Raw genomic sequence first — 20,318 nt, forward strand, 5'->3', positions numbered from 1 at the left:
CCGTGGAAGTGAGACCAAAATGCAAAGCGATGCAGATTAGTTGACCAGTAGTAAAAACAGAAGTTGGGAAGGGCCTTGTTGAGACGGGGACGCTTACCCTGCCATATATAGGAGGTAATAAGAGAATCTAATTGGTCGAAAAATTATCTAGGGATAAAAAGCGGTAGGGCCTGAAAAAGATAAAGAAATTGAGGTAGGATGGTCATTTTGATTGAGTTGACACGGCCTACAAGGGACATTGACAGAGGTGACCACTGTGTTAGTGTTTGTTTTACCTGATTTATGAGAACCAGCAAGTTTTCTCTGAATACTGTAGGTCTTTGTATTTCCTCTTTTTTGTGTTTTACAAACAAACGAGCAAACAGCACAATACAATTATCTATAATTAACAGAGGATTTTAACACAAACAATACACATACAAACAAAAAAAATTGTAAATAATTCAATATATAAAGATTGAGCAGAAACCATTTTCAAGAAATTATAAATATGAGTTTCTCTACTTTAAAGTGCTTTGCCATAACATAATTAGTTATTTGTGGGGTTTTTTCTTCCAGTTTATAAGATCTACTCTGTTTAACTTGACTTTAAATCTAAAAATGTCACGCACACAGGAAGAATATACTTTTCTACTTTTACTTGAGTAACATTTTGAATGCAGGACTTTTACTGTAACAGAGTATTTCTGCACTCTGGTACTTTTACTTTTACTCAAGTACAAGATCTGAGTTCTACTTTTACTCAAGTGCAAGATCTAAGTATTTTTGATGTAATATTTATTATTTTAGAGACCATTCACATGCATACAAACCTCCAGAACACACTACAGGAAAGGGGAAGCCCCAAAAGCATAACAGTGCCTCTTTAATACTTCTTCCACTACTTGCACTCAGTCAGTCAGACAGTTCAATGTCAGTGAGGTTTTTCGTGCTCTCGTTTTTTAAAGGTAAAAGTCAGTAAGGCATCTATCAGCAGACTTTAAGATCCCTCACAAGTGCAAATACTCAGTTGTTAAGTCAATTAGTTTGTCATTCAGCACAGAAACAACCTGATACACTTCTTCCAGTATAATTCAATGAACACACATTGAAATATAACATGACCTTTGACCTCATTCACACAGTACAACTGAGGTATTCTTAGACAGATTCTGTGTTGGGACGTACTATGAGATTGCACATTTGTTCACTGTCTCATAGCATATTTTAGTTTACTCAGTGCAGACAGGTTGTATTGAATCTTGCAGAAACTGCCCTTATTTTAACCTCTTATTCCTTGAGCCAACTCCCTATTAGAGAACGTGCTATTCAAGCATTGTGTCGCAAACAGGTGAAGGTATGTCACCATTGGTTGACAGTTTGAAAGGTTGGGCTATTTTGATTCCGACCTCAAAATTGGTTTCACTCCCATCTGTACTCTGAGTGGTTTGTTCATATATCATCAATAGCCAGATTTATAGACTGATTATTGATGATTGCGTTAAGGATTATAACATCTGTTTCCCTAAAAAACATGTGGAGAATAGATTTTTCTTAAAGGCTGCTGACAGTTTTTCTGGATTTATGTAGTGGTACAAACCCATATCAAAACTCCCCTCTGTAAAAACCTTTGACTCTAATAAGTCGTCAATAAAACAAGAATTTGATCCTGGTTTTAACCAGTGTACACATTTCTGTGCTGTTTCTGTATGCGTTAGTATATTTAAAGATAACATTTCAGAAAACGTGTACTGTAATAAAAAACAAAGTCATGATGTAAGTGAAACATTTTTAATTGTAATATTATTCACCATCCACCTCTTTAAAAATAATGACATCGCATTTCAAATTATAAGCTTTATCTTATAAAAAGGGCATTAATAAAATAGACTTTACAAGCATATTTCATGCAATTTTGATATTTAAAAAACCCTTTATTTAACTCCCAGTCAGACGGGACGTTTGCAGTCAGTTAGTCTCACCTGTACAGGCAGTGCTGGAGTGTGTTCAAGGTGAAGAATGAGATCATAATCATTAGAAGCAGTCCAACCAGTCAGACCGCTCTCACTGACACAGGCTGCAGCCATCAGACACTTAGATTAGCTTAGTTTAGCATATATACTAGGAAAAGGGGGGACATAGTTAGTGACAAAATACACATTTAAGTGTACTTAATATATCTCTGTACAAAAACTGAAATGTAAAAACAATTTGGCAACTTGTTTAGGTCCCAGCCAAGAAATAGCCCGACCCATAATCCCCTGTTAAACGTCTTATTGATGTTTTTACTCCTCTGATTTGGTATGAATTAAACAAACTGGATTCAGAGCTGCTGATAGGTGGATTTTGTAACCTTTGGACAGGCTGGCTTTGTCTTCCCCTGTTTCCAGTCTTTATGCTAAGCTAAGCTAACCAGTTGATGGCCTTATTTCTAACAAACATATACAGCAATCTTAATATCTATGATCAGCTGATCCAAGAGGGTTTTAAATAGTTTATAAAGCTTCAGAAGAACCAAATCTATCAGACAAATGTAGTTAAGATTTAAGATACTTTCCCTAAGTTGAGAACTAGTGCAAACTGTACTTCAGTAAGTACATTTAAAAAAACACACAAAATAACATTCTTTGTTCCTTTTTCTTTAATCCATTGAGGCTTTTTTCAAACTTTACAAGCAGTGTGCAGAGAGGTGGACGAAATACAATTAACATAACACAACAGACAGCTGAGATGTAACATTTACATGTCCCTGGTTTGTTAAACCACTGCAGCCTAATGTTTTATGATCAGGTATTGTTGATTTTCCAAGTAACTGTAAATACATTTTGTACCAATATACTATAATTCAATAATCAATCCTGAATCTTCCCCCTTTAAAACACACCAGAGACCCATCATTTTCCCCTCAATTGAAAATGATAAAAAAAAAATAATATATACAGTATTTTACTAATGAAAAAGGAGTGCATTACTTCCACTAGTAATGTCTGCAAGTATGACACACTTTTTGAACACACCATTCTGAGACAATAAATACTTTTCTTGTCCCCCTGACATATAAAGAAGGGGCAAAAGTTTATTTCTGAGTAAATAGTTTTCTGATCACTTCAAGTCATGGCGGCAGGTAGTGCAATCCGTAGAATAGACTAGAGTACATTAGAAAATACTTATCAGTATTGTATGTGTGTTATGCGTCTCATCAAGGTGAACCATATGTGATCAGATTCTGAAAAATGTACAATGTGTTCAATGTACACCACCGACTGTTAGGGAATCTTTCTGTAAAAAATCCAATGGTTGTTCTACTCAGTGTGATTGACAGGAGAGATGATCAGAGGGGCAGAGTTTTTACCACCTTCATTAAGACAGGGATTAAAGTATGGGTAGAGTTTCTCTTTGAAGCAGCAGCCAGTGAAGGAGTAGATCAGAGCTGCAGCATCAACATCATAAAAGGAGACCAGACCCTCCTCATAATCCACAAACACCCCCACCTTCTCAGGCTGAGACTTCAGAGAGAGACCGACTGAAGGACCAGCAAACGCTTGGTACTCATTTTTGTTCCTCAAACCTATCCTCCAGAAACCTTTCTGAGGAGTCAGTGTGATGTTTCCCTTCCTGTTGATCGACTCTCTGACCACTCCTAAAGTCCACTCAGTCTTCCCTTTAACCTGAACCTCGTAATAACATCTACCTGAAGAGAAACTCTGCTTTGCTAAGACATTAGCACAAGTATCAAATCTCTTTGGATTCTTTGGGAGACTTTTGCTCACATTACCAAGTGTAACTTGTTTTCCATCATCAGACAGGATGAGCCATGGTTGTGCTGTATCAGGATCAAGAGTCACCTCCACCTCATACTGCTGGACCCTCTTCAGCTCCACCTCAAGCAGCTTCTTCATCTGTTTACTGAGCGTCTCCTCCAGCTGAGTCACAGCTCTCCTCACAGTCCCCTCATATGAAGGACGGATGCTGACTTCTGTCCAGTTCTTGGTGGGTGGAGCAGCGTTCAGGGACGTGAAGCTTTGGAGGAGGTGGAGCTGGTCTTCAGAGCGTGAGAGCTGCTCCACCTCAGAGCTTCTCTTCTTCAGCTCAGAGATTTCCTGTTCCAGCTCTTTGATGAAGCCTTCAGCCTGTTCCTCTGTCTCTCTCTGCTTCTCTTTGATCGTGTTGATGAGCTCGGCCTGGTTTCTCTCAACAGACTCCTTCAGAGCGGTGAAGAACTGAACACCATCTGCTATCTCTCTGTCTGCTCCTTCCTTACTGTGCTCCACTGTGCGATTCATCTCCTTAATCTTCAGTCGTCTCTTCCGGATCATCTGCTGAATTTCCCCCTTTGTCTTCCCCAGCTCAGCCTTCTTTCCTTCATATCCTTCTTTCAGAGGAACAACATCATGTGTCTTGTGGTCTAAAACAGTGCAGAGCATGCAGACACACACCTGGTCGGTCTTACAGAACAGCTCCAGCAGTTTATCGTGCTTCACACACATCCTGCTTTCCAGGTTCTCCTCAGGGTCGATCAGCTGATGTTTCTTCAGACGTGAAGCTGTCAGGTGAGGCTCCAGGTGAGTCTCACAGTAGGAGGCCAGACACACCAGGCAGGACTTCAGGGCCTTCAGTCTGGTTCCAGTGCAGACGTCACAGGGAACTTCTCCTGGTTTGAAAACTTGTTGCTCTGAGCTGCTGCTGCTGGCTTTCTGTTGAGCTGACTGTCTGAACTGAGCAGCCATCTCAGAGATGAAAGTGTGGACCAGCAAATCAGGTTTTATGTTGAAAACTTCTTTGCAGTAGGGACACTGACTCGGGACATTTCTATCCCAGTGTTCAGAGATGCAGGCTTTACAGAAGTTGTGTCCACATGGTGTGCTGACTGGATCAGTGAACACATCCAGACAAATGGAGCACAGAAAATGATCTTCAGTCAGCAGACAGCTGGCAGCAGACATGTCTCTCTGGGGACAAAAGTTTGAAAAAAACCCAACTGTAATTACATATTCTCTATTTGCCAGTTCATAGAGTCCTACTATGAACCCGGAAATGTAAACTATGCCCACGTTTTATTTTATAAATTACATACATAGACCAATGACAACCAAACACATTTAGGTTTTTTGTCTGTAAGAATTTAAATTCAAGTTCAAATGAAATCTGGAAAATCATAGCAGCATTCAGTTTAAACTCTAAGAAACACAATGTGTAAGCTCTAATACTGTTGGGGGATTTTGCCGTTGTTGAACAGAGGAGTGAAACCTCCTGCTGAGCATCACTGAAGTTAATACTAGTTGTTAAAAAACAGTAAACGTTATCAGCTTCAAAAGGCAGACAGCAGTTACTACAGAAACAGGTTCAAAGTTCAAGGCTACTTACCACAGTGTGTACAAATTAGATAAGATGAAATATGTAATTGTCATGCCTTTTTATTAGCAACACTTGTAACATAACACCAGATCCCCTGCTTTGGACAGTCCAGAACAAATCTACTATTTAGATTCTACTTTGTTTAATAGAGTCAATTATAAAGATGTTTTCAAATACAGGAAATATGAAGATAAGTATAAGCTAATGCTAGCTTTGACTGTATGCTCTCTAACCTAACTTAACCAGAGTTTACATTGTATTTGTGGCTGTTGCTAATGTAAATGTTGAGGTTTATATCTTAACTGACACATTTATATTGTATAATATTCTTTATATGGTAAACTGGTTGTAATACAGTCAGATTCTGATTTTAATCCAGCTTTGACTAAATATTTAGTAAGTGGTGTGTCTGTAGTGTACTCACCAGTGTTTGCAGAGTCCTGCTGTGTTGTTGAGAAGAAGCTGCTGGATTCAGTTGAGTTTTCTTCAGAGAAACAGAGACTTGTCTCGGCTGCTGCTCTGCTGTCGCTCAGACAAACTTCAACTTTCATTTCCGGGAAATTGAAACTCTTCTCTTACAGTGTGGTCCCACCTCTCAATGTGTTTCAACCTGTCAGTGGCAGTTTGCCAAGAGGAAGTGAAGGAAGAACTATTGAGGCTTGTTATTTAACTTTGTGACGATGCATTTTACAGCTGATCCAAGAGGCTTTTCAAATAGTGTATTGAGCATAAGTAGGAATATGTTCTCAATACATAAAGGACATCTCTTTACACATCTGGAGATGTATAGCTATATTTCACAACGCTGTGTTATGGTCCCTGTTTAAGAGCAGTTGGTGAAACATTTCCTCCTCCCTGAAAAGACGGTTTGAAAATGGGTCACGTGATTGTTGACTCACATTCAGGTCAGTCTTTAGTTTATATTTCAACCAGATTCATTTTTATTCACCTCTAGTTTTGGGGTTTTTGGATTAGGATGTAAACGAACTACAGCTTTAACATGTGTCAGATGAACTGATGTTGATTCTGTTTAGTTGTATTCTTTGATATTTAGTTAAACAAATATATATTTATGTTGCAATATATCAAAAATGTATCCTAGGAACTTTAATATAATAATAATAACAATAATAATGATGTGTTCCTGTCCTCCTTCAGTCTCTGCAGTGCTGCCGGCAGTCATGTTCAGGTAGAGAACGACCGGCTAAACGGCGGCCACCATGCGGAAAACATCTGGAAAGGATCCGTTTCCGGGGCCAGAGACGGGACGAGTTCCCGGATCTGGCCGATTCTCCCAACACCTCCGACACAGAGAGCAACGAGGAGGTCGTGAGCAGACCTCGAGTCTCCGCCAGAGATTCAGAGGAGCTGAGGGAGGTGGAGGGGGAGCAGAGTGACGCTCAGGTACACAAACACACATAATATCAACCAGGAGTTTAGTAAGAAATGCTATTCTGACCCTGAACTTTAAAGAGGACATCAGGTGTATGTCAGTATTTAGTATCTCTACTTAAAAGAGTCCTCTCCTGCTGATGTTCAGGTGGATATCAGTATGTAGTGTCTCTACTTTAAAGAGTCCTCTCCTGCTGATGGTCAGATGTATATCAGTATGTAGTGTCTCTACTTTAAAGAGTCCTCTCCTGCTGATGGTCAGATGTATATCAGTATGTAGTGTCTCTACTTTAAAGAGTCCTCTCCTGCTGATGGTCAGATGTATATCAGTATGTAGTGTCTCTACTTTAAAGAGTCCTCTCCTGCTGATGTTCAGGTGTATATCAGTATGTAGTGTCTCTACTTTAAAGAGTCCTCTCCTGCTGATGTTGAGGTGTATATCAGTATCTAGTGTCTCTACATTAAAGAGTCCTCTCCTGCTGATGTTCAGGTGTATATCAGTATGTAGTGTCTCTACTTTAAAGAGTCCTCTCCTGCTGATCTTCAGGTGTATATCAGTATATAGTGTCTCTTCTTTAAAGAGTCCTCTCCTGCTGATGTTCAGGTGTATATCAGTATGAAGTGTCTCTACTTTAAAGAGTCCTCTCCTGCTGATGTGCAGGTGTATATCAGTATGTAGTGTCTCTACTTTAAAGAGTTCTCTCCTGCTGATGTTCAGGTGTATATCAGTATGTAGTGTCTCTACTTTAAAGAGTCCTCTCCTGCTGATGTTCAGGTGTATATCAGTATGAAGTGTCTCTACTTTAACCTGTTACGAACCTTCCGCCCGGTACCGGGCGGATAAACGCGTCATTTGCAGGAAACAACGTCTAAGGAATCTTAATATTGAATAAAACTATGAATGTGTTATATCCATGTAACGGGAAGAAACTCAGCTAACTGATCTTTTTTATTTTGTTTTTCAAAAAAAAAACACAATGCTAGCACTCAGCCTCTGAATTAGCCAACAGCGAAAAAATATAACCCATCTCTGCACCTAAACTCACTCTAACTCCCTTATTACTTATCCTAGATGCACAACCAAACACTCGTTTTTGGTGTCCTGGAGACACTGAATCTACCGGTGCCCTCCTCAACACTCAGTGATAAACATTCGCGACGCTATAAACGAAAGCGTACATCATCACATGTGGAGCTAAGTAGCTAAACACGTAAATATGGCTTACCTTGGTCAAAAGTGGTCTTCAATGGCATTAAAACGATAAAAAAACGATGCTGCAGTTAATCCATAGGTTCATCCTATGTGTCTGTGCCTTCTTTGAAATTATTTCTGATAATCCATAAGCAATAAAACGGATTTTTAGTTTCCAAACTCCAGAAGGAGAAAATCTGCAAATCCAGTTTCAGTTCTAGACGCGTAGCCCCCACCTTTTCTATTTACAACGAATGTGTATGTAAGCCTCCCCCTTCGATTCTATTGGCTCTAACGGTCACAAGGGTATGTCAACCAACCAAATCGAGCAAGGGGGGCCAGAGATAGGTCAAATCCACCCAAATGACCCCGGATGGCCCAGTTTTTGGCTAAATCTCTCTAAAAAGGTCAAATTTCACTTGTTTTGCATCAATCTTGATACAGGGTACTTATTATATGTTGTACTTTGGATTCCTAAAGCTTTTAGTCTACTAACCCATCATCCAAGGGTAGTTTTCACTATCTGTAAAAAATAATTTTTGGACGGACACTATAATTTACAGTTTTTTACTATGTAAAATCTGAATTTTCTTTAAAATAAAAAACATTTATATTGATTCTGACACTTCTACATCCAACTCACAGGTTTATCATTACTTTGAGAAAAAAGATTATTAATTTAACCCTTTTAGAAGGGAAGATATGGTCATTTGTTCTGGGAATGTCATTTTCGAGCCTGAGACCTGAAAAACAGGCTCAGAGTGGAACAGGTTAAAGAGTCCTCTCCTGCTGATGTGCAGGTGTATATCAGTATGTAGTGTCTCTACTTTAAAGAGTCCTCTCCTGCTGATGTGCAGGTGTATATCAGTATGTAGTGTCTCTACTTTAAAGAGTCCTCTCCTGCTGATGTTCAGGTGTATATCAGTATGTAGTGTCTCTACTTTAAAGAGTCCTCTCCTGCTGATGTTCAGGTGTATATCAGTATGTAGTGTCTCTACTGGGACATGTCTCCAGGCTTTAATGTTCAAAAAGCTCTTTATTTTTATCATACTGCCTGTGCTGCAGCACCTCTTTTCAACCTCTGTCTGAAACCAGACAGATTGGAAGTATATGGTAGCATACAATAAAAAGTAAAGGTGTCTTAAAATGTTTCTTTTTGTGTCCTACTTATTTGGACGCCATGTTTCACTTAACTTATATACTTATAGTGAAGTAGTTTAGTTTTATGATTTAGATCCAGATATACCACCTGTAAACTAACTCGTCTGTTTGTTATGTGTTTCTGTATTTGACTGTGTGTTTTTCTCTCAGGCTAGTCATGCAACGTTCTCTGCAGCTCTCCAGGACGACTCCAGGACGGATCTCAACGAGGTCAAAGGTCACCTGGAAATCGCCTTGTTAGAGAAAAACTTCTTAGGTGATTAATCTGACGTGAACTGCACTCCACTGTGTGGGGTTCCTTTGTTTACATAACATCTCTAACATATATAATAATCTGTGTTTTTCTCTTTAAAACCATGTGTTATTTATATTTTTTTATATATTTATCTTATATATTTCTTAAACTTGAAACATTTTCTTTTTTTTGTATTTATTTTGTATTTTTATTGAATAACTATCGTGATAGTAGTATTATAATCACCACTATTTTTGTTATTTATCTTGAATTTATTTGTTTCTCTCTTCTCAAATTAACCACCATTAATAAATAATGTCGCTATCTGCAACATTTCAATAAAGACAATAGAAACAAAATCACTTAAATACACAGAATGTTTTAGCCAGGTTAAAGCTGATTATTGGACCTCGAGTCAAAGTTATTTTATTGGTTTAATTTAGCATAAAATAAGTTAAAGTAAAGTGTCCCTTTAAATCTGTGGCTGGGAGAGTTGTGTGTTAATTGGCTGTCGACTCACTCTGGCCTTCAGCATCACTTCAGGGTTAAATGCCCTACAGCACAGATGCATGCTGGGTAATCTGTCAATATCTGTTTGTCAGCTTTACGTACCACACACTGCTAATAAGCCTGCTTAACCTCGTCTGACGCACACACACACACACACACACACACACACACACACACACACACACACACACACACACACACACACACACACACACACACACACACACACACACACACACACCACACACACACACATAAAGAGTTACAACTACAAGTACATTTACTCAAGTACTCTACTTAAGTACAATTTTGAGACACCTGTACTTTACTTGAGTATTTACATGTTATGCTACTTTGTTCTTCTACTCCACTACAATTCAGAGGTAAATGGCACTACATTTATTTAATACCTTTAGTTACTACACAGATCTGGATGAATGATGTGAAATATAATCAAGTGTTAAATCAGACTTTAGTTCCACCTGGAGTAAATCCACAAGCTACCCTGCAGTATACAAAGTCATTCAAACTAGCTGCACCTTTACCAGCTTTGAGAACACTTTCATGATCAATCATTATAAAACATATCATATATATTATTCTGAAATGGACCAATCTGCACAATGACTACTTTTACTGTCGCTACTTTAAATATATTTTGATGATAATACTTTTCTACTTTTACTTGAGTAACATTTTGAATGTAGGACTTTTACTGTAACAGAGTATTCCTACACTCTGGTACTTCTACTTTTACTCAAGTACAAGATCTGAGTACTTCTACTTTTACTCAAATACAAGATCTAAGTACTTCTTCCACCTCTGCTGTTTTCTGTTTCGTATTAGATGTAGTTTTGGGTAACATGAACGTGTCTTGTCTCATCCTCGTCTGTTTTCAGAGGAGGAGCTGAAGAAACTCAGAGAGGAGTCCAACGTGGATTCTCTGCGGCAGGAGCTGGAGAGAGAGCGCAGCCGCAGCAGCGAGCTGGAGCAGAAGATCAACGACGTCCTGAAACCCAGGTGGTTATTAAAGGTCACCTATTATGCAATATCCACTTCTTCATGTCTCTTCTACATCAACATGTGTCCCCTCTTCTTCATGTCTCTTCTTCATCAACATGTGTCCCCTCTTCTTCATGTCTCTTCTACATCAACATGTGTCCCCTCTTCTTCATGTCTCTTCTACATCAACATGTGTCCCCTCTTCTTCATGTCTCTTCTACATCAACATGTGTCCCCTCTTCTTCATGTCTCTCCTACATCAACATGTGTCCCCTCTTCTCCATGTCTCTTCTACATCAACATGTGTCCCCTCTTCTTCATGTCTCTTCTACATCAACATGTGTCCCCTCTTCTTCATGTCTCTTCTACATCAACATGTGTCCCCTCTTCTTCATGTCTCTTCTACATCAACATGTGTCCCCTCTTCTCTATGTCTCTTCTACATAAACATGTGTCCCCTCTTCTTCATGTCTCTTCTACATCAACATGTGTCCCCTCTTCTTCATGTCTCTTCTCCATCAACATGTGTCCCCTCTTCTTCATGTCTCTTCTACATCAACATGTGTCCCCTCTTCTTCATGTCTCTTCTACATCAACATGTGTCCCCTCTTCTTCATGTCTCTTCTACATCAACATGTGTCCCCTCTTCTCTATGTCTCTTCTACATAAACATGTGTCCCCTCTTCTTCATGTCTCTTCTACATCAACATGTGTCCCCTCTTCTTCATGTCTCTTTTCTACATCAACATGTGTCCCCTCTTCTTCATGTCTCTTTTCTACATCAACATGTGTCCCCTCTTCTTCATGTCTCTTCTACATCAACATGTGTCCCCTCTTCTTCATGTCTCTTCTACATCAACATGTGTCCCCTCTTCTCTATGTCTCTTCTACATAAACATGTGTCCCCTCTTCTTCATGTCTCTTCTACATCAACATGTGTCCCCTCTTCTTCATGTCTCTTTTCTACATCAACATGTGTCCCCTCTTCTTCATGTCTCTTTTCTACATCAACATGTGTCCCCTCTGTGGAAAGAGACTCTGAAAGTTTCAGGAACAAAGATTCTCTCTCTTTTTGTCCTGATCCATTTATATAAAAACCCGTCTGAAAATGAGCTGATCAGATTTTGGCCACTTCATGATGTCATAACGATGTTTTGGCTTGAGTAACCATTAGCCAATCACCAACCAAGGTAACCCCCCCACCCCCCCTGTTCCTATAGTCTCATGGCTGAATCTGATCACCTGTATGATCGTTTCTGTTGCTTTACAGACTTGAAGACTCACCTTCACAGACGCCTAAAGCCCCGTCCCCTTCAACATCTGCAGTCAGCGGTACAGGTGAGTTTATCTTTCTTACATTACTCGTTATGGTTAAATATCTTTTAAATGTAGTTTCATCAGTCGTAGGATGTTCGAATGGTGCAGGGATGATGAATCTTTGTAGGCCAACACGGAAGTAAGCATCGCAAGGGCTCCCTAAACAAAAAGCCAATGGGATTTTACCAATGGATTTCGGAGAATTGCACAAAATAATCTCTTAATCTAACTTTTATGATATTTACTTGTTTGGTTCAGCAGGATAATCTCCACATATTAAAACCACTTTATAACAATTGAAGTGTAAATGCAATCTCCAGAATTAAAAAGCTAATGTTGGGCTATAAAGGAACTACAGCACGGTCACATGACTTCACGTCACCACCGCTAAGCTAAAGGCGGCTAATGTTGGGCTTGATGACGTTTAGTCATCTCATTTAGACTCTCGTTGACAACCGCCATTTTTTAATTCACCAGTGGGGCATTTACTGACGTATTTTATGTCGTAGAACAAAACTTTTGAATCTTTTCTGTTCAGACCTGATTTCATAATAAGAAACAAACAATGGTTAAAAAAAAGTTGACTAAGAGACGGGGGGACAAGAAGTTGTAAAATGCAAACTCATTTCCAGGTTTTAGGACTCATTCCTTCACCACTCTATACTAAGACCTTGTGAAGCTGGCCGTTGAGCGGCCCGACCAAGTAAGGAGGCAGAGGCAGAAATCCCAAATATAACCCGGTGTGGGCCTTTATTAAAAATCATGAACACATGACACACAGCCTCAATCTGCTGTTTCTCCCTGCACACAGCCTGCAGCCACAAAGATCTCCCACACTGACAGGAAAAACAGAGACTAAATACCCACATGTGCAATAAAGCCAACAAGACACAGGTGAGGGGGGAGGAGACAACACAGGGCACCAGGTGAACATAATCAGGAGCAACAGACAAAACGGGAGGGGGAACACTTTTCAAACACAAACATATAACTGGACAGAATTACACACATACAAACCCAACTAAACACAGTCAGCACTTGTACAATTAATGCCACTTAACGCTATGATTTCTACACCCTCACATATTATTTGCACCCGGATTATTCTTAACCGCTGTCATTCTACACCAGCATAAGCACTTTCGGCGCTCTCGCTAACTCCCCTATCTTGTCAGGCGGAGCCGAGGACCCGACCAGCACCTGCCAGACGACATTTCAATTAATACGGTTTAATCCTTTAATAAATACTATCTCAATAATTAGTATAAATTATATAAAATGTGCAAATATGCCATGCCAAACAGTACTGTGCAATCACGCTAATAAAGTGCTAACTGTTCACTAAAGTGCTGAGTTACAAGGCCCCGAAGCCGTCAGTCCACTGTGACGAAGTTACCTTCGTCACAGACCTACACATAAAACACATACAAAAAACCACAGAACACGTATGTGAGTAACACCCATGTAAATGTATAAATAAAACGTTCTTGTTCTTCTATAGATAAGTAATTCTGTTGTTTTATAAAATCATAGTTTAGGTTTTATTTGTCCAGATTTTTCAGATATCTATGACTGATATTTTCCTACAAGACAAAGTCTGGTATAAACCTCAGTGTATACATGTGGTGAAATGTCAACAACCATGTAACCTCCATCTTTTCTTCTTCTCATCTTCAGACAAACAGAAGGACACTTGGTCCAGCAGCTTCCGGAAGTGTCTCTACGATAGATTTGGCGTTTACATCGAGGACTTCCGCTTCCAGCAGGAGGAGCAGACGGTGGAGACGGATGAGCCGCTGAGCGCCAAGAGGTGAGGAGGGGAAACACAGAAACCCTAAAAACTAAAACAACAAATAGACGTGATTCATTTAATTGTTGAAGACAAGGGCTGTAAGAAATGTTTTATGTTTCAGAAAATGCATAAAGAAAGTGTAATTAGACAGTATGAAGTTGACTTTTGATCGTGTTCTGGTTTTATGTTTCAGTATTTGTAAGCAACTGTGACTGAAAGAATATTGCTTTTATTTTAATTTTTAATGGTTATTTCGTTTTTATTTATTTTTGTAATTTTTTTGTAATAAGGGGCAGGTCAAATAAGATGTTCTTCTCCCTGCTCCTTTCCACCATGCGCTATAAAAAAAACAACGAGTATAAGTGTACATGTTTTGTTTTAAAATAACTGCCATGTGTGGAATAAACAAATAAATAAATAAAACTTAATGGCAGTTTGTTTTTAGGTTTGATTTGATGAGGTTTCTTGAATCTTCCTTGCAATTTTTGTGGAAATATTTTAAAGGGGACCTATCATCCTAGATGCACTTGTTGATGTCTTTTATACATAAAGATGTGTCCCCGGTGTGTCAGGGAACTCACGCAGCATCATAAAATAAAACCCTCTCTCTTTTCCTCCGTACCCAAATCTCTAAAAACGGGGCTACAACGGAGCTGATCCAGATTTGCGTCCGATATGACGTAATATCGGAAATGTGGACCCACGGCCCTATCAGAAACGTTGCTATCAGAAACAATGCCTGACTGTTTTGGACGTAATATGGTCGGTGTTTACATTAGCATCGCTAACACTCAGAGCTAACCTGTACTGGAGAGCATGTGTGTGAAGAAGCAGGAAATAAAAAGGAACTCACCTTGTGGTATAACCGGCAAGAGAGAAAGCCTTTGAGCTCCATACTGTTTCAGAAATAATCCTTGATAATCCATGATATGGCGTTTCATCACCGCAGTATTTAGTTTAGACAGTAGCTGCCGGGTCCCGCATGAGCTCAGCCCCCTACTTTTTTTTTTTTTTTTTAAAGCTTTATACTCAAAATCAGCACTTTTGAAACAGGAAGTGAAATAGAGGGATATGAGGCATGGCTAGAATGGGTGATCTGTTTGGTATTTTGAGCAAAACACTTCATAGACATGTTTTATATATATTTGTATATATCTGAGACCTATGCTATTGCCTAAAAATAGCATGATAGGTGACCTTTAATACTATATAGATGTAGGTCCTCTTAAGAGTATTTTAACTTATTCTGTATGTTTCATTTAATATTTATTATTTATTATATTTTTTATAATGTTTTATTTTAGTTTATAAACATTTTTATTTTTTATTTTATTATATTTTTAACTCATGTCTGATGCCTGTTAACATGCCGCTGCGACGAAGGAAAATCCCAATTTGTGATAAAAACAATATGTGTTAAAGCTGAATATCTTTAAAGTGGACCTATCATGCTATATTTGAATAATATATTGTAGGACCATACCTATACAAGGCATATTTATACATTTTCTTTTTCAAAATACCAAACAGATCATGCATTTTAGCCATGCCTCATTTCGCTCTATTTTGCTGTCCTCCAGCCTGTCTTTGCATGCGCTGCAGATGACCACGCCCCCCTGCAAAGGAGGGTGCCGAGTTACGAGCGTCATGTTACAGTACCATGCTGTTACCATGCTGTTACCATGCCACGGCAACCTCTCATTCCCCTGATAGGTGGAGAGTTGGCCATATAGGCGGAGCTCCTCCGTCCTGACGTCAGAGAAATGTTCAAATCTGGATCAGTCTGTATCAGATCCGTTGCAGCCCCGTTTTTAGAGATTTGGGTATGGAGGAAAAGAGAGAGGGTTGTGTTTTCGGACACTTGGTGAGTTCCCTGGAACACCGGGGACACATATTCATGTATAAAAGACGTACAAAAGTGCATTTTGCATGATAGGTCCCCTTTAAATAAATACATCCTAATTAAACATGTGGTTTCCGACACACAGGTTGACTGAAAACATGAGAAGACTCAGTGAGTATTAATACTTTCCTACACCGTTCATCACAAACAATACAGAATACAAGAGCTATCAAGATACATCTGTGTTTCTCTGCGTCTGTGATTGGTCAGTTTCTGTTTTTTTCAGAGCGAGGGTTGAAACCATTGTCCAACTTCAAGAGGAACCTGAGCTCCTGCCCCCCCCCCTCCCTATGAGCCCACTGTGCTCTGATTGGTCAGCTCGCCCACTCTGTTCTGATGAGTCCACCACCGTTACAGTGGAACATCAGTGATTACGTGTTACAATGGCGTTAGCAACCAGAAAATGACACCAGTAATGACAAACAGATGAGAATGCTGCGTGGGGTCTGTGTGTCGTGTTGGCGGGATGTTGCGGGGCTCGCTGCTGCGAGGAGCGGACAGTGTGAGCTGGATTACTGGTGTCATTTCCTGGTTGCTGCGTGGGGTCTGCGAGACAGCGAGACACCGCAAAACTCACCTGAACTCAGCCTGAGCACACACACACACACACTCACAGCCTGGCTGTGAGTTTGTAATGGGACGGGTAATAACTGGAAAAGCATGACATGGGACCTTTAAATAAGTATACAAACCCCTGTTACCAAGAGCTTCACAAAGGCGGACAAATTAAACAGATAACATATTATTTATCAGATTTTAAAGAAAGAATATAGTGAAATAGATTGAAAATGAAAAAACTATGGAGTGTACAAACAACTATTATAGTGTAGAAGAAAAGTAAAAAATAGAAAATAAACTAATGTTTTTTTTTATCATGACGTGTTTTTGAGGAAACTGAAAAATGTTGGGATTTATAAAAATGCGATTTATTGCCAACATATTAATTCATTTGGTAAATTTCAGATCCATATTTTCTAAAACGCTCCTATCTTTTAATTTATTAAAGAGGTCCTGTAGTGTGTTGTATAGGTTTTAGTGCATGTAAATGGTCTGCAAAGGCTAAAATCTCAAAGTTCCCCCCAGAGGGAGTTTCTCGCCGACACAGTCTCAACAAAACATTTTAAGAAGGATAAATGTATATTTTGAGCATTCATTTTGAAGTTTAACTAAACTTTGTTGACTATAAATATACGTTTTTCATTTAGTCGTGACCTCATCTTGATTCGTGACACCTTTTAATTATTGCATCTTCATCTATTAGTGTGCATTCACATGAATTATCTATATAAAGACACCTTCAAAATGTGTGTTTGTGTTGTGTGTGTGTGTGTGTGTGTGTGTGTGTGTGTGTGTGTGTGTGTGTGTGTGCGTGTGTTCTGCAGGTCTACAGGAACATCGGCACGGCTGGGCCGTCCCGATGTTCCTGTTCCTCGCCATCGTCCGCCTCTCTTTAAATTATCTCATCGCCAGGTCAGTGCAAGCCCCGCCCCTCTCTCTCCTACAGCCAATCACATGGCCCCAATCAGAGACTGTCAATCAGGTTGACATGCATCCTCTTGAATAGCCCATTTAAAGGGCCCATGTCATGGCCATTTCCACTGATCATAATTACATTGTTGAGGTATACTAAAATAGATTTATACTGTGCAATTTTCCAAACTCACATTGGTTTCGCATACAGCATCTCTGTCAAGCATGTGTATTCAGCAGTATTCACTTTCTCCACTAAACGACTCGTTGGAGCTCTTGCCCCCCCCTCCCTGTGAGCCTAGTGTGCTCCGATTGGTCAGCTCGGCCACTCGTTCTGATTAGTCAACCACCAGAGAGGCTGCGCCCATGTCAGTGCTTTTCCCGGCTGCTCTCAGCGTAACATCAGTCTTATCATGGCGTCGGTACAAGCGGTATATTTTATATACATATATATTTTAACTGTTGTTATAGAAGAGTGTGACGGCCTCAGGGCCTTTGTCTTACGGTGGGGTGGAGCTGAAGAGGGTAATCAGCGCGATCACGGACACCTCCGTAGCCGGTGCTATTAATCCCAGCGGCCCGGAGTCTCTCTCCAAAGCGGCTGCAGAAGGACGAACTGAGCGACCCTCTCCCCTCGACCACCTGTCTCTGCATTTACTACAATAAATGTGCCGTGGTTTTGTAAACTCGTGTATGTCTCCTTGTCTTTCCGTTGTGGCCTACGAGCTACTCTCATAACAAAGAGTAAGTTATTTTTACCCGTTATAAACTACTACTGTTTGATGAGAAATCAAATCATGGTTTGCTATATATGAATTCAGGGAAGAAAGGATAGGCCTACTAAGTATTTCCATTAAACTTTATTTTTAGAAATGTACAAAATGAACATAAATATACATATATACACGGTATATCATCCATTCCTCCTCCTCGCATCTTGCCTTTTAGCACCCTCAGTAGTAGTAGAATCCCTTCCCCGTCATGGATTGTCCGCCAGGATCTGGCTGGACGAAATCAAATGCAAATCACAAAATATTAGAGAAACTTAGTTGTTTTAGATTCGTTAGTAGTAGTTGTGTAATGAACAGCTTGCCTGCTAATATGCTAACCTAGCTTTGTTTACCTTGGTAGCTAACACGATATGAACGTTAGCTTGGAGGAAAGGCAACTATAATGCAGTGTAATAAAACTACTATGAACAAAAGCTAGTGGTTCATATTAGGCTAGCAATAACGTGTTTATAATTGCAATCGTATACGGGTATTCTGCTACGTTCGGTCATACAATGTAACTTGCATGAATACATTGTTTTGCGCTAGCATACAGCTAGCCTCGTTAGCTACATGCAGTATATGTACGGTCACAATGTACGGTAAATCACAGTACAGTATACTGTATGAGTATTCCGTGTGTGTGACTGCAGACATTCTCCTGCCATGACAAACATGTAAGGCCATCTGCTGACATTGTAGTTGATATATTTAAACGCTAGCAACGTAGCATCACAAAAATGTTTTTCTGACCGAAACTAGCTCTAGCTCCGTGTGTTAGATCGCTACGCCAGCTATAATGTAATTACGTTTCGCGACTGACCGGCAAATCACCCGGAGTATACTGTCAATAGGTATTTTGTGTGTGAATGCAGACATTCTCCTGCTATGAGATACATGTATGCAAGGCCATCTGCTGATATTAGAGTTGATATATGGAAACTCTAGCAACTTAGTTAGCACTGTGTCAATGGCTTAGCAGTCCAACACAGTTTACACATTTAAACAGTCTTGTTTGATAAATACACAAATAACAATGCAAACTTACAGGTTGTATACCCAGATCTTCCCCTGCTCCAAACGGTCCAAACAAGCTGTGCATATCCGGCCTCAAACTGGGCAATGTTTTGGAAGCTTGTGAAATGCCGGTTCTTCGAACCTCTGGAGGAGGAACACGACGCTGCTGGTGTGGCCATAGCTCTTCGGGATTGGTCCATTTCGTTCCGGGTACCGCATGACATCAGGCGGTACCCGGAACTAAATGGAAGACTCAAATGGGCAGTGACGTATCTCCAACGAGGCGTTTTGGGGAGGTATTTTCTGTGTTAGAGTTTTACTCGCTACAGGGTGTACTTTGAGGGTTTTGACTCTGCACACCGTTTACATGCATAAAAACCTTCATAACACACAAGGGGACGGGTAATAACCGGAAAAGCATGACATGGGAGCTTTAAGTAACATGCAGGTGAATCAGATGAATAATAGATCAGGGGGGGGGGGGGGGGGTTCATTACATGTGTGCATCTTAACTCCAGTCAACTAATTTATCAGACAAAATATTTTGAAACTATTTTGTAAAAGTATTTACCGTAAATGTTATTTTTCATGCAGAAATGGCAGAAAATGCTGTTTTCAGCTTTCCAAAATATAGAGATTCACTGCTTTTATGTTTTATATCATATTAAACTGAATATCTTTGGAATTTGTACTTAAAAACAGGACATTTTAACACATCACCTGTGAGGAACTGGTAGGCTATTGGCACTGTTATCTGGGATTTATGATAACAATCAATTGAATAATATAATTGTTAGTTACAGCTATTTCTCAGACGCTCCATTAATGAGCTGTTGATTCTGGCTCGTTTAGGGTACTTAGACCCCGGTATACGTAACTTTATAACTCATATGTTCTTTAACCTGTTTCACGCCTTCCCCCCGGTACCGGGCGGATAAACGCGTCATTTGCAGGAAACAACGTCTAAGGAATCTTAATATTGAATAAAACTATGAATGTGTTATATCCATGTAACGGGAAGAAACTCAGCTAACTGATCTTTTTAATTTTTTTTTTCAAAAAAACCCCACAATGCTAGCACTCAGCCTCTGAATTAGCCTCGATCGAAAAAACGGGACCGACAAAGACACATAAACTCACTCAGAACTCCCTTATTACTTATCCTAGATGCACAACCAAACACTATTTTTTGGTGTCCTGGAGACACTGAATCTAACGGTGCC

At 39.7% G+C, this 20,318-nt stretch overlaps 2 protein-coding genes across 2 annotated transcripts in view; one reads left to right on the forward strand and one right to left on the reverse strand.

The window, feature by feature from the left end:
• Positions 1 to 2,602: 2,602 nt before the first annotated feature.
• Positions 2,603 to 6,441, reverse strand: LOC117470608 (E3 ubiquitin-protein ligase TRIM21-like). Its single transcript, XM_034115419.1, has 2 exons — positions 5,759 to 6,441; positions 2,603 to 4,928 (listed from the first exon to the last, which is right to left on the reverse strand). The coding sequence occupies exon 2, from the start codon at positions 4,920 to 4,922 to the stop codon at positions 3,282 to 3,284; it is 1,641 nt and encodes a 546-aa protein (XP_033971310.1). The 5' UTR covers positions 4,923 to 4,928; positions 5,759 to 6,441; the 3' UTR covers positions 2,603 to 3,281.
• The window catches only part of LOC117470791 (GRAM domain-containing protein 4-like), a 27,077-nt gene continuing 12,967 nt past the window's right edge, over positions 6,209 to 20,318 (forward strand). The window contains exons 1-9 of the mRNA XM_034115671.1: positions 6,209 to 6,217; positions 6,493 to 6,738; positions 9,230 to 9,335; positions 10,724 to 10,844; positions 12,097 to 12,164; positions 13,821 to 13,953; positions 15,924 to 15,949; positions 16,065 to 16,129; positions 17,229 to 17,378. Coding sequence (XP_033971562.1) covers positions 6,209 to 6,217; positions 6,493 to 6,738; positions 9,230 to 9,335; positions 10,724 to 10,844; positions 12,097 to 12,164; positions 13,821 to 13,953; positions 15,924 to 15,949; positions 16,065 to 16,129; positions 17,229 to 17,378 — 924 coding nt within the window. The remainder of the gene's footprint in view (positions 6,218 to 6,492; positions 6,739 to 9,229; positions 9,336 to 10,723; positions 10,845 to 12,096; positions 12,165 to 13,820; positions 13,954 to 15,923; positions 15,950 to 16,064; positions 16,130 to 17,228; positions 17,379 to 20,318) is intronic.

This window comes from Trematomus bernacchii, unplaced genomic scaffold (genome assembly GCF_902827165.1).
Source record: "Trematomus bernacchii unplaced genomic scaffold, fTreBer1.1, whole genome shotgun sequence".
Lineage (NCBI taxonomy): Eukaryota > Metazoa > Chordata > Actinopteri > Perciformes > Nototheniidae > Trematomus > Trematomus bernacchii.